The 14,961-nt window shown below is 51.6% G+C and overlaps 1 protein-coding gene across 3 annotated transcripts in view; it reads right to left on the bottom strand.

Annotated features, from left to right (window-relative positions):
- Positions 1-14,961, bottom strand: part of COL13A1 (collagen type XIII alpha 1 chain) — a 150,495-nt gene that overhangs the window by 79,230 nt on the left and 56,304 nt on the right. For all 3 annotated transcript variants that reach the window (XM_061161702.1, XM_061161703.1, XM_061161704.1), the window contains exons 3-4: positions 3,855-3,881; positions 1,208-1,243 (exon numbers count right to left, since the gene is read on the bottom strand). In XM_061161702.1, coding sequence (XP_061017685.1) covers positions 1,208-1,243; positions 3,855-3,881 — 63 coding nt within the window. The remainder of the gene's footprint in view (positions 1-1,207; positions 1,244-3,854; positions 3,882-14,961) is intronic.

The following is a 14,961-nucleotide window of genomic DNA, read 5'->3' as shown; positions in this document are numbered from 1 at the left end:
TGGGAGGCAGGATTCCATTATTAGGGTCAAGAGCACAGATCTAGAGTCAGGTTGCCTGGATTAAAGTCACTGATAAGCCACTTCCTGAACCTGTGGCCTTGGGACAGACACTTAACATCTGAGCCTCGGTTTTCTCATCTGAACGATGGCGGTGGACAGCGTGCCTGCCTCATGTAGTTCTTGGGAAGACCGAATGAGCTCATGCGTGGAAGGCCCTGAGCACAAGAGGCAGCACTTTCAAGTGTTAGCTGTGATCTGGTGGCTTTGTGCACTGGGCTCACACCAGGCCAGCCTATGCACACAGGATGCCTGACCCAGGCTTAAGGCCAACCCCAGGCCAAGTGGTGATGTGAACAAGGTAAAAGCATGTGCATGACATGGAAAGATGGCACGGGGTTGATCAGGGGCACTGGAAACCAGGGTGAAGGTTGAGGCTGGCTGTTGGTGGGGAGTCAGAGGTCAGTCGGGGAGAGTAGCTCGGGCCATGTCCTAGACTTGGGGGGCGGGGGTGTGGTTATCACTGCCTTAGGTGGCCACCAGGTGCTTCCTTTCCAAGCCCTAGGAAAAACCCTGGTGCTGGGCCCTCAAAGCCTAGCGCTAATCTTCCCATTTGTGACACAAGCTCCCTATCAAATCTTCCGTTTCACCATCTTATTTTTTCAGCAGGAAACGAAGGTTTTAACCCCCACCTTTCTGGTGAGGATTGGAGGCACTGCCTGGAAGGAAGCCCTGTCTTCATCACTAGCCTCTGTCTAGGGAAGATGCCTCCAGATGCTGGTTACACTGTAGTTTCTGTAGGACACTGTCTGTTTGTGTTTCCTGCCATCTTTCACTGTTCTTGCTGGAGGATGGTTGCAGGAACAGCTATAAATCTGAGGGTGTCTGCCAGTCTCAGGGGGCGGGGTGGGGGTTGGGGAGTAGAGTGGATGGGAATCCTCGGTAGTGATTGGCAAAGAGCCAATTCGTGCCATTTTTGGATTTTTCCTTTGCCGTGGCAGTTCTCTGGAGAGTTAAAGCCATTTTGCAAGATCTGAAGGATTGGAATAAACCATTCCCCTCCTCCTTGAGTGTCCTTTCTGCAGCAGCCTTGGGTGGGGAGAAGCGAGAGGTCCAACTGCCTCCTAGCGGGGTGGGGTGGTCTGCAGGCCAGGCCAGCACAGGGAAGCAAGCAACAGCTGCCCGAGCAGGCAGAGATGCTCCAACTCACCATACGTCCAGGCATCCCAATGGCACCTTTGTCCCCCTGATGAAGGAGGCAGAAACAATTAGAGGTGGCCAGAGCCGGGCCAGCATGTGAGGGGCCCCATGGCTAGCTACACCCAAGATCTGGTTTGCCTGGGCACTTGGGACGATTCCCAGGCATTGTGGGTGAACTTGCCCCTTGAGCCCCACAGACTGTTCGGTCGCATCCTTGTCATGCTCAGCCTCAAGGCAGGGAGAGTGAATGGCAGCTCCCATCTGACAGAAGGGTGAATCACTATCCTTGCTCTGTCTCTGCCAGAGCTGGGGAACAGCGCCCATGGTCCCCAGGTCCTCTCCAAGCCCTGTGTCTGCAAAGACTACCAACAGAGTCCTGCCCCTCCTCGCCACCAACCCGGCACCCACAGCGTGCCCTGTGGCTTCAGCCGCATCACGAGTTTCAGCTGCTCAGAGCAAACTGCTTTGTTTTGCAGCCAGGGGTTATATCTCCTCATTCTGGAAATCTGCTTATTAAGTTTTATTCCTCACTGTTTTGGTAGAGAATATTTTTTTGCAATCATATATGTGCAGACTCATAAAATCTGGGGTAGGGCTTGGGGTTTGCTGGGAGCCTGGAAGGATGGAAAGTCACAGGAGCTGAAAATCAGACGGTGTTTGTCCCTGTAGGAAAGAGCTGGGTTTGTGGCTTCATCTGAAGGGTGGGCATTTCTGTAGTGATTTTTGTGTCTGCTGACGCCACTTAGGCAAAATGCCCTGAGGGATAATTAGCATCCTAAGATGTACATGGACACATCAGGGAGTAGCAACCAGCTCTGAATTAGGGTCCTGTTACACGTACACTGTCAAGACTGAAGGTGTCTTCAGTAAAGTATTCAGACTTTGGGAAAGAGTGGCAGGGTTGCAGTGAGGATTATGAGCATGGATCATAACCATGATCCATGAGCTCCCTGAAGCTCCCTGAGCATCCGGGCCTCCTCCTGGGGCTGCTGAGAGGATGCCAAGAAACGATGGCTCTGGGAATCTAACTCTGGATGCCTTCACCTGGTGAGTGCCGTGTAAACTGCGCCTACAGGTACCGAGCCCAGCAAGGTTCTGAGGAAGCGATTGTTATAAACATGTGTGTACCTCACACTTTTGGATTTCACAACAAGGGACCAGCATCAGCAGATCTTTTTGTGGGTCACTCCCAGGCCCCTTCATGGGGAAGCCTGAGTAGGGCCATGACCCTTCCCACTGAGGACGCCAGCCCACTGGTCGTCGGTTGTGACATCCCAATGGCCCACTTGCTCTTGTGCTTTTGAATGATCTTGCAGGATGTGTGTTTTGGTTTCATTTCTTTTTTTAAAAACTAATGGTCTTTGCAGTCCTGGCCATAAAACGCTTGGGTTAGGGATGGGCATGGAGTGGCCGGAGACTGGAATTTCTTGTGTGGCGGCCCCTGCTCTGCAAATTGCCCCCAAATGCTTTTTAAAGGTGGACGTTGTCAGAAAAAAACGAAGTCTGCCCACGTTCCCCCAGTCATCTGATATTCCCCCCTCCTTGGATTTCATGGGACAGATTGCCCTGTCCTTCTTTGCTCCAGGGTTTGTACTTGCTGGGACAGTTTTCATTTTTCAAAGCTAAACATTCTCCCACATGTATTTCATTAAGAGTCCTTGCTAGATTTGAATTCTAGAAGTTACTGGTTTAGTCAAGAGGTTATAGCACAATTCACATTGAAAAGAGGAGTAACTGGGATAGAAAGATGGACAAGGAGGCTCTGCAATCCAACTGAGGTGGCCTTTGGGGCAGGGAGAGAGGGCAGCTTGGTGCCAGCCCTGGCTCCCCCTAAACGCCCACCTTGGCCCTCTGGCTGGCTAGAGCATCTCGCCTGAGCCAACAGCTATCCGAGGACCCATGGTATCCAGTACTCCATGCATCAATGCCCCAGGCCACACTCCACAGGGCAATGTCTTTGAAGACTTTAAAGATGGGTCTCAGATGCCCAGTATGGATCACAGAAAACAGCAGTATGAGATGCTATGAGATAACACAGGGCCTTCAACAGGTCTACATCTGAGGCTTGGACAATCAGACCAGCTATTTGCCCTCTCTATTTCCTCATCTATAAAATGGGTGTAATAGTACCCATTTTATTGAGTTGGTGAACAAATCAAATGTATAAAGAGCTGCCTGGTGTGTATTAAGGTCTCAGTGAGAGAAGGCTATGAGTACTATTTCTTTTGTCCCAAAGCCCCCATGGTTACTGGACCCAGCTTCTCTAGCACTCAGAAATTGTAACTCGGGGGGAAAATAAAGCTTTTGAGTCTACTCTTACCAGGGGACAAAGCAGGGACAGTGGCCTTCAATGAAGCTGGTATGCAGGAGGATAACCAGCAAGCCAGAGGGCTGCCTTCCCATCCAGCCCCCCATTATGGGGCCACCAGTCTGAAGTCAGGTGCAGCCCTGCAGGGGCCTACATGCTGTCATTTGCCTGCCTGGGGCCCCAGGAAAGGTACCCAGGTGTACCCTTAGCCATAGGTTAGAGATGCTGAAAAGAGGCCTCCCATCCAGACACACCTGGTGGAAAGCGGCCACCCACCCTCTCTTGTCCTTGGATTGAGGAAGAGCCTGTGAGAGAAAGGCAAAGTGAAAAAGAAATGAAAGGTACTTACCGGGAGGCCGGGTCTTCCAGCAGGACCCTGAAATTAAGGAGGAAAAGTGAAGTTTAGGAAGGTCAGGGTATTGCAATATCTGATAGTTCCAACTAGCCGTATGACCTTGGAGTCCCTTGTGCTCTATGAGCCTCTGTTATTTTATAAACAAAATGAAGACAAGGCCTTAATCACTAAACTTCCTTTCAGTTGTAGCATGCATTCAGTCACTCATTCATTCATTCAGGAAAGCAGTTAGCAGAGGTCTTCTCTGTGCCAGGCCCAGGGTCTATGCAGGGAACAGAAGACAAAAATGCCTCTTCATAACTATCCCTCAAGGAGCATCAGAGCTCTGGGCCTCACCAGCATGTCCCCTCTCTCTGAGCCTCTGTGCCTCAGGGTCCCTACTCACGTGTTCTGGCCCGGGCCTGGGAAAGGGCCTGAGGGCCTGGGGCTTGGCCCTCCCTGTCCTACCACACAGGAGAAGCCAGAATTCATCTCTGGTGCAGCCGGTCTGCCTGGGACACTTCTGGTGGACCTGCCCCATCTGCGCCAATGGACCGTGACCAGGGAGCAGAGGGTGGGAAAGGGTGGGAGCCTCCCTGGGGGGACCCCTTCCCCTCTGTTGGGATGGTGAGGGGAGCAGTGGGACCTCCTTCCTTTGATGCCTCTAACTGGCTTCAGGCCCCTCTCTCTATAGGGAATAGGCCCTGAGAGTGAGGAGGAGGCTGGACCCCACCCCATGTGGCTCCAGGAGCCTGTCCTCACTGACCACAGCCATGTCTGTCTCAAACCCTTTATATGAATAACTCTAGGACTCTTGCCTAGCGCAATTCTGGGTGTAGACTAAAGACTCCCTATGATGGATCTAAAATCCCATTGAAAAGAGGAAAACATTCAACAAAGCATTGATCATAATAGTTATTCTCAGAGTCATATGCACAGGAGGGGGCGCAGGAACGCAGGAGCTTATGAGAAACTCATTTGTTTTTCCTTCTGGCCTCCAACCTCCAGAGAGATCTGATACAAGAGAGTGGTGGAGAAACTGTTCTAGGAGCTGCCTGGTGGGATGTCGCGGGGCACCCTGCAGAGGGTGGGAGGACTACTTGGAGAGAGCTTTTGGAGCCAAGCCCCACCCTGGCATGGCCAAGGCCTGGGGTCAGGAGAGACAGGGTCTTGGTAAGGGAGAAGCAGGCTTCAATTAACAGCAGGGCTCTGGGGTCAGCCAGCCTGGCTGTCACTTACTAGTCAGTGACCTCAGGCAAGTCACTTGGCCTCCCTGTATCTCAGTTTCCTCATCCTGTAAATGGGAGAACAATCTCTACCTCTTGGAGTCGAATGAGATAATGTATGTAGAGCATATGGCGCAGGGCCGGCAGGGAGCAAGCACTGAGGACCATGGCCCTTGGAAGAGAAGAGGACTGGCTGGGAGGTGTGTGCAGCTAGGCCCACTCTCTCCTTTCATGGGCACAGCCATCAGCTGTGTTTCTCTCCTTCCAGCCATCCCGCTATTCCCAGAAACCCACGGCAACACCAGGAGTAGGTCTCAGGGTGCCCACCTGGAGACAGGTCCCTTAGTTCCGGGCTGCTGAGCAAATGCAGGCAGTACCAGGAATAAGGCCCCCTTCCTGGGGCCTTGTTTCTGAGGATGTCTGGGAGGCGGGGTGGAGAGTGGTGACGCCCCCACAGAGAACCGGGCTCAGGGGATGCTGGTTAGCGGCCCCACAGGTAGAGGGTGAGTGTCCACCCCTCTCTGCTGAGTTTTACCCCCAGGGCACTAAAAGGTAAGCTCCCAGGGCCAGCAGCACACTTTCTATTTTGCTCATGGTTGTGTCCCCAGTGCCGAGGAGTGCTGAGCTTTTAGTAGGTCCTTAATTCATGTTTGTGAACAAATGAACCTGGGAATGCAGCCGCCTTCTTTCCCAGCCCCACAGAGACAGCCTGGGGGCCCCCTGGTGTCCTCCTTGATCCAGAGCTGCAGCGCTGAGCCAGTCCCTCTTCTAAATGCCATCAGGGAGTGCGCCAACGAGGGGCGGCCACCTCCCTCCGCCCCAAGAGGCAGGCACGCCTGTGGAGGGTTCCCAACCTCACGCAGGGGCTCTGACCTGGAGACGGACAGAGGGGCACTTTACTGACCGCTCTGTGTGCTGACCACCGACATCACCTACACGCGGGGGACGTTCTCTAGGGTCTTGGCAGCAGGTAAAGGAGTGCTTCACCTAACCCTCCCTGCTCCTGGACTCTTGCAACAGCTCTGCTTTCCTGTTTGCTCTGTCCACCAGGAAGCTCAAGGCTGAACCCGTGGCTTGTCTGCACAGGATGTTGTGGGATCATCAGCTTGGATGCCCCTTGTTTTCTTGCCTCTGCTCTCCACACACCCACCCACTGTTTCCTTATCTAGTTTATGAGTCACTCCCAAATGTTTCTTGGAATAATGTAGGATAGAAATAAAATGAAGTAGTAAATTAATGAATAAAAATACAAAGAATAATAATTTCCTCCTGAAAATCTTTGGGGATCATCTAGGGAAGTCTTCTGTTTCTAGAGTTTAAATGAGTTAACATATTTTACATGGAAAAGTATATACATAATTATACACACATAGAGGTATGTATAATATGTATACATATACACACATAACCATACATATAAGAAAGAAAGAAAGACAGCACTAAGCCATGTCCAACTCTTGTGACCCTATGGATTGTAGCCTGCCAGGCACCTCTGTCCATGGGATTCTCCAGGCAACAATATTGGAGTGGGTTGCCATTTCCTTCTCCAGGCCATACATATAATTACGTATATATTCCTTACAACATCTGGATGAGCCAGGTACTATTACCATTCTCATCTTATAGATGAGGAAACTGAGGCACAGAGAGGTAAAGTAATTTGCCCAAGGTCACACAGCTAGAAGTGGCAGAAGCAGGATTCGGACCCAGGTGGATTGGCTCCAGAGCCCATGCTTGTAATCACTTTATTACACTGCTTCCATAAAAATACAACAGTGTCTAACACATAGTAAGTGTTGGCTAGTATTTCGGCAACCAAGGCTAGCAGCTGAACATCCTATATTTCCTCATATTCCTTCAGAGTAAGAGACACGTATACTTCCCTTGGTCACCTGTTTCAGTCTCACAGCTGGCATCATTAAGACACTCTCTTAAATCTAGAGCCAGAATGGCCAACAACTGTCAGCTACTGTGGACTCCAGTAGACTGGTAGTGACTGAGTAAAGCTCTCTGTTAAGATGCCTCCTAATCGATTAGCAATGTCTGTCATGGGCAGTGGGGATGCAGCAGTGGTGGGCACCAATTTTCTACCACTCAGATGATTCCCGCTGCTACTTAAATCCATTCTCCACGGTTGTGTTCTCTAGGTGCTGACTCTCCACAGGAACTGGAGTCACCCCAGGAGGCGCCCCTGAAAAACACCCCAAGGGCGGCAGACCAGCCTTGTGATCAACTGCCATCTCCCTCTCCTTGACTCTGGCCGGTGGCATTCTTCCATTGTGGGAAGCAGAGAGAACAGGCAAGGGGCTGATTTCCACCCTGGTTGGCTTCCAATTTCCTCCTCATCTTGTGGTTTCAGCCAGGGTTGGGTGAAGACTCAGGCCTCTTCTGTGTCAGGTTGAGAATTCAGGAGAGCTACCTGGGCCCCTGTCCCTCACTCCGTGGGGCTGGGGGCTGGGTGGGCAGACATTAGGAGAGAATCATACCCACCCATGCATGCATCCGAGCTAAGTCACTTCAGTTGTGTCTGACTCTTTGTGATCCCATGGACTGTAGCCCACTAGGCTCCTCTGTGCATGGAATTCTCCAGGCAATAATACTGGAGTGGGTTGCCATGCCCTCCTCCAGGGGATCTTCCTGGCCCAGGGATTGAACCCATGTTTCTTATGTCTCCTGCACTGGCAGGCAGGTTCTTTACCACTAGTGCCACCTGGGAAGCCCACTCAACCACCTCCCAATTTGCTCCCACCTTGCAGAGCCCTCCACAGTGACAGCACGTCCCTGGCTGGGAACCACTGTGGGATGAGGCCTGTAGAAGTTCTCAGGACACTGCGTTCCTGGGGAGCACAACCCCCAAGTCAGGCAGGGACCCAGCGCTGACTCGGGTTAGCCAGGAAGCCTGGCTGTGGGGACCAGGTATTTGGGGGGAGGTCCCTGGAGTGGGGGAGGTGGGGACTCTTTCTGGCTTTGTCTGAAAAGAAAGGGAAAAGCAGCCCATTTCCAGCAGGTGGTCTGTCAAAGTTTCCTATGCAGAGTTTATTTTGGAAGATTGATGACAGGAATTGAGGTCTGACATCCAAAACATGCATGATAAATCAACCCTCCTCCTCTCAGGGAATGACAAGATTTTCCTCTCTCTCTAAGTGAGCAACCAGCAAGCTGGGCGGTATCGTCAGGCTGGGTTCAATGTGCCTTTCAGAACACGGATGGAATGGAACATCATGGTCTCGTTACAAACAGGGTAGCTGCTCTCCACGGTTCAGATCAAGACAACGGCTATGGAAATGACTTCTCTGAGGAAGGGCTGGTGATATAGGCTTTCAGGATCCTTGAGAAAGATCTGATGCGTAGGGCTCGGCCCTTTCAACTCCAATCCCCAGCTCCCCGGGGGGTGACCTCTGGGCCTTTTGTTGGGGTATCAAATGCTGTCCTCAGAAGACATGCTCCTGTTCTCTGGATCCATTACTTCAGGGAGACAGTCTCCTCGGGCTCTTCTCAGGTTCTCTGGAAATGGCTCGGCTCCCCCGCCCTGCCCTGGACTCTAGGGCGACACCAGGGGAAGGAGACCAACTGGCTGCCTTGACATTGTGTTGCTTCCCAATCTAACCCACTGACACCACTCTCTTACATAAAAACACCACCACCAACAGCCACCACCTGCCTGAAGTGACTTGGCCAGGTGGAGCTGCCCACACAGAGGGGCGAAGACCACATTCTAGGAGCGGTCCACACTTAGAGCCACTCACCGACCTGTTTCCTGAAAGAGCAGGAGATCTTTCAAGGACCCAGACCTGAGTAGAGATGACCTCTTTCTTCTAACACCTGGGGCTCCTTTGACTCCACTTGCCTCTTCGGAGGACAAAGGAACAGGCTAACAAGGGGGCAAGCCAGCCTTTCAGATTATATTCGGGGACAGGCTCCCCCAGTCACAACCTCTGTTTGGCCCTGGGGGCTGCAGAGGTGGATGGGAAGCAAAGTGATGGCCATGTCCACCTTCTGGGGGAACCTGCAGACTTCAGTGCAGAGCATAAGGAGCTCAGACCCCCCCACCCCGGGCCCGGTTACCAGCATAGAGCAAGGCCTTTTGGACATTGGAGACCAGACTTCACAGGAGTACTTACAGGAGGCCCTGAAAGAGAGAGAGAAAATGCCAGGGTCAGTGTCACCGCCATAAGGGCTGCCTTAGAAGGAGCGTCCAAGAATTTTTCAGCTGTGGGGTTTCCAGCTGGTCTCCGAAGTTTGCATTTTCCTGGCCCACTTTCACCAATCTAATCTCTTCCCCCTTTATTTCACCTCTGTATTTTGATCACTGGATGAGAAATCCAGAGGTCTGGGCCCCAGGTGGAGCTGGGTTGGGGCCCTAACTTCCAGTCCATACCTCAGCTGCCCACCCTAGAAAACAGGCTCTGAGGGACCTGCTCCAGTCTGGGCTCTTGGTGGCATTGCTAAAGGTGGGGTGCTGGGCACCAAGGCACTTTGACAACGGTCAGAGTGTTACAGAACCTGGACACCGCGCTCATCAGCACGCCCGCTGTCTCATCAGCATGCTCGCACGGAACGCAACGGAAAACAGGCAGGAGCGGCAGGAGCCAAAGGAGGTTTTTCCCTGAGTTCCCCGCCTGATGGCTATCAGGCCTGTCCTGGTTTCTGGTAAGCTCTGAGTCAGGCTTTCTGCCCTCCTGGGTCCACTGCCCACTCCCTCTTTCTCACCGCCCACCTCTGTGCCCCGGCCCCACCCTCCCTTCAGCCTCCCTCCTTTCTTTCCTCCTCCTTGTGGCCACCTCCCCCCTCCTCCCTCCCACAGGCCTCAGCAAGAGCCCTATCTCATTACCGACAAGAGCCGAGAATTACAAATTCAAATGTTCCGCAAACGGGGCAGGAGGATGGGTAGGGAGGTAAGGGAGAGAAAAAAGCAGCAGCCGAGAGATAGCGAACTGAAAGGCATCTCTGCAAACATGATTCACCAGAGCCCAGGGCCCGTGGGATTCCCGGCTGGGCCCTGTGAGTCCGCCTAGCCCCTGGTGACCTGGCCACGTTAACACAGCTGCGACTCCTGTCGCTTCTTTTATGCCTGGCCAATAAAGACTCCTTATATTTCCCCTGGCTCCTCGTGTTCCCAAAGCCAGCTTCCTTCTCTCTGCCTTCATCTGCCTGCTTCTCCATCCTGGTTCCCTTCCAGGAGGAAACAGCCTCTTTCATACTGGCCTCTGTCAAGCCATCACATTAAAGGGAACAGAATTTTTTTTTTTTTTAGAAAAAAAAAAAAGAGTCAAGAGAGGTAGTTCCCGGGTGAGGAGGCCCCAGGCAGGCCGGCAGTGAGGCTTTAGAAGAGCAAGAAGGAGGGAGGTCGAGGGAAGAGGGGACATCTGGGACCTATTAGATGGAGGGGCAGGGGAACGTCACCCAGAATCTGAAAATATCCCCTGAGTGCACTAGCAAAAGGGGCCCAGCCCAGCTGGAAAGTCTGTGCCTCTTGGCCCGGGGAAGTGTCCTCGTGAGAAACAGGCGGGTGACAAAGTTCAGTCCACGGCAATCTGGGGATGGTTTGAGCCACATGGAGAGCAGATGCCCTGCACCCGCCAGGCTCCCAAGGCGCAGGCTTTGGGGGCGGCGTCCCTGGTGACACAGCAGGGCCCCGGCGATGGCGCTGTCTGCTCTTAGTGGCCTTAGCCATGCAACTGTCACCAGATGCAGTCGGTAAGCCAACCTGAGACTTGGCACTTAGGTCCCACCCAGAGGAGAGGTTTGCTGGGTCCTGCCGAGTAATACAAATTCTACTGCTGATTTCAAGGGTTTTTACATTACCGCCACCACCACCACCGCTGCACCTACCGCTATGGTCCTTACGACATGCTGGGCACAATTCTAAGTGTTTCCCACTACAGAGTAGATTCTGTTATACCCATCTTGTAGATAAGGAAACTGAGGCACAGCACAAAACCCCCAAGATCAAGCTGATAGTAACCGGTGGAGCTCCTGTCTCCTCATTCACGCCTTTTACTCAAAAAGCAATCCATATATACCTATGGCCCATTCGGGTTGATGTATGGCAGAAACCAACACAATATTGTAAAGCAATTACTCTTCAATTAAAAATAAAGTAAAAAGAAAAAAGCAATCCACCTCACGCCCAAATTGCCCACAGACCGCTTCCGTCCTCTCCCCGGATGCCCACTGTGTTCAGCCTCTGGCTCCTCTCTCTGGTCCCCACCCTCTCATCTTTCTTTTATGGGTCGCTTTTCTGATGCAAGGGAATGTGGTTCTGTCAAGCTCTTCCAGGCTAGCGTTCCCCCATGTGCCACTCACACAGACTTCAGAATGGAAAAAGCCTGTGTTTGTCAGTTGATTCTGTGCCTTAGGAAGGGGAAGAGGGATAGAGGACTTACCAAAAAAGACTCTATCATTAACAGTTTTTCCCTTGTTAAGGATAATCCTCGAGGGTCTCCTTGGAAAATCTGTAGGCCCCTTGGAAAATCTAACTGCAGCCCTACCCCTGCCAGCTTCCATCAGAGCTCTGGATTTCAGAGAGCACGCTTCACCTAGCACCATGCTCAATGCCCTGCAGCTCCCAAGCAGCCTGGGAGCCGAGGGCTTTGTGAAATCAGCCATGCCTTGATGGCACTGGTGGGTCTCCCATGTGGGTCACTTGGCCATGCTCAGGCATAGTTGACCGGTCACCCTGGCCAAGCACCATAAGAATCACCCCAAGGCATGGCCAAGTCCCCATTGTACAAATGAAGAAGCAGAACCCGGGGAGGGGGGAGTGGCCATGCAGGGTCACCACGTGGATGGGTGTCAGGGATGGGTCCAGAACCCAGGTCTCCTGACCCCCCATCCAGGAGGTTTCCTACCAGGCCACACTGCCTCTCATGGCCTGTGTAGTCGATTTTCTCACTCACCACCTCAGTGAGGCCACACTTGCCCTTCCTAGGGATTGACTGATCTCCTCCAACCAAGACAGTCATGTTCCTCCTGAAGGGGCACGTAGGGATGGACTCCAGTAAAGAATCCCGGGTAGTGCTCTATGTCACACCTTTTTTTCAACCATTTTTAGCATGCTCATTTATTCACTCAGCAAACATTTAACAAAAGCCTACAGTATATTGTAAGCTGTGCTTGGCTATGGCTCTATAAAGATGAATAAGGCACAGTCGTTGCCTGTGAGGAAGGAAAACTTCATTTTTTAATTACCTAATATCTACCAGGCCTGATGCGCTAGTGACACAGATATGAATAGCTCATTTCCTCCTGTTGAGAAATCAAGAGTTTCCTATGTCAGAGAGCTGGAGAGATTCCAGAGAAGAGAACTAAAACGAACAAAAGGATTTCGGAGAGGTAGGTTTGCTGTAGGAGGATTCACTCACTCACTCAATCAACATTTACTGAGTGGCTATGATGTTGCAGACACAATGCTAAGCACAGTCCTTATAACAGCACGTTCAATCCTTAGAACAACCACATGAGGTTGGCATTATCCTCATTTCACAGATGAAGAACCTGAGGCTTCGAGGTTAAGCAACCTGCCTAAGGTGGTCTCCCTGTCTTAAATGGCAGCATCTGTTATTTTTTAGGCTTAATTTCCATGTAGCAGAGCCTGGATTTGAACCTGGTCTCTCTTTCCTGGAAGACTGTGCTTTCCAGACTGGAGGTCATGAAGGTCACCAGGGCTGGAAGGGGCAGCCTTCTAATTTGGGCAGGTAAGGCCCCTCCTCCTCCCTTCCTCACTAGCCCTCCCCTTCTACTAACCCTCCTCCTCAACACCCCCCCCACCCCAAAACATAGAAGGCTCTGCCCCATCCAGACCTTGGATCCAGTCCTGATCCTGAATAGAGAAGAAAAGGGCCGCAGAGTGTGCCCGAGTTCAACGTCATATGAGCTGTGATCTGACCCTGTTTGACTGCTGGGCTCCTAGCAGCTGGGGTCCTAGCCCCAACCCATGCCGCCTGGTGCTTGCTGCCAGGCTGCCTGCAGCTGACCACCTGCCACTTGTCTCTGCCACGTGCCGGCCCACCCATCCTGCCAGGACAGATGCTCTGCATCCCAGGCTCTCCTAGGACCTGGGTGACTAACTACAGAGCCGGTCTCGCTCTGTCTGCTAGAACAGGGATTCTTAATCGGGGTGGATCTTATCCCTCACGGAATAGTTGGCAATATCTTAAGACATTTTTGACTGTTACTACTGGGAGGCTGCTTCTGGTTTCTAGTGGATAGAGGTCAGGGGTACCATTAAACACCCTACAAGGCACAGGGAAGTTGCCTATAATAAACCATTATCTGACTCCGAATGTCAAAAGTGTCAAAAGTGAGGAATCCAGCATGGACTAACAGAAGAAGTCCTGTCTCCAGGTTTCCCACGTGCCTGTAGTCCTGCCTGTGCTCCTAGGTTGAGGCCCTGGTCCTCACTCTACCTGTGGTTTGCCAACTTTGAGGATCTTCTATATGTTAGCCCATTCTCCCTCCACTCAAGACCTTGCTAGGACAAATGACAATTCATTTATTGAGCAATTATTCTGTGCCTGACACTATGCAAACAATTTTATATACCTCCCAATGAATGAGGAAAGTAGCTACTATTTTTTTTTTGTTTTGTTTTAAGTAGCTACTATTATTATTATTCCCATTCCACAGGTAGAAAAGCTGAGGCCCCAAGAGTATGTATTTATGGTCACAGAGTCATGCATTCCTGAGCTGGTCCTCAACATGCAGGCATGCAGAACCCTACTGTGGGATGAACACAGCGTGGCACAGCCTCTTAGGACCATGAGGCTCCCAAGCTTGAAGAGGACACACACATGGAGCGGAAATGACGAAGCAACCTCCGCATTAAGGAGTGCTGGCAAATGGAAACACGAGTAGCTCAAAAACTACTGAGAGAACTTGGTCAGTGACAGGTGTGATGGCCTATTAAGGGAGACTGAAATGAGGCAGCCTCTGCCCTTGGAGACTGACATCAGAGAAAACAGGAAGCCCTTCTCCTGTGCAACCCCACAGTGGGGATACTGGCTTTTCAGGGATGGTCGCTGCAAATTTCTGAGCAGAGCATCTGGATTTGGTGCCCTGGAAGCATGTCTGACGAACCATGCTTAGTGAACTGATGCTAAGAACCCTGTGTCTTAGCTCACTGAGCTTCACCACAACCCAGGCCTCATTTTATAGATCTGGAAACTGAGGCTTAGAAAGGATGTAAGTCACCTATGGTTCACGGCTGTTAAGGGATCCTGAGTTCTAGTCTAGTGCCCTTCCTGGAGCAGCCCACCACTGGCAGAGCTTTGAGAGGTGGCAGGCTTTACAGTTTTTAGAAAAAATATGTAAGTACTCAGATGGTATCTTGTGAGGGCTGGCCATGCTCATCTCTTCCCAACTCTGCATTCAGTGACTTCACATTGGCAGCTAGAAATCAACCACAGTAGGAGTATTCACACCACAGAAATTGGCAAAAACTACAAAGCAGCCTCACCCTGACCCAAGAGCCAACTGTTAACCATGTTCCAGCACACTGCGGCTCTGATCTGTCCCATGATGATGTCAGCCACAAGGCATCTCCAGACCTTTCCAGCTCGGGCTGATGAAGAGCAACAGGTCCTGAGAGGAGTGAGCTAAAATCACACGTACCACACTCTCTATTTCTGCACTCATGGCAGACATTGCTAATCAATCACAGCTAGTCTTCCCCCAGTGAGCCTTGACAAGGCTTCATAATTTTTTCCAACATGGCTACTATCAATCAGCAGAAGCTGGCACGTGAGATGAAATCCATTAGTCATCTTGGAACTAGAGCCATCTGGCGGATGAGACACAGGAAATCAAGTAGGGAAGCATGGGGATTATTTTCTGACTAATCAGGGAGGGCTGGGCTAGCCTTGAGGGGCAGCAGAGTAGTGAGGCCGGGTACCCTG

This window comes from Dama dama, chromosome 15, assembly GCF_033118175.1.
Source record: "Dama dama isolate Ldn47 chromosome 15, ASM3311817v1, whole genome shotgun sequence".
NCBI classification, from domain to species: domain Eukaryota; kingdom Metazoa; phylum Chordata; class Mammalia; order Artiodactyla; family Cervidae; genus Dama; species Dama dama.
The sequence above is the reverse complement of the archived record's forward strand: the minus strand, read 5'-3'. Positions and strand labels throughout refer to the sequence as shown.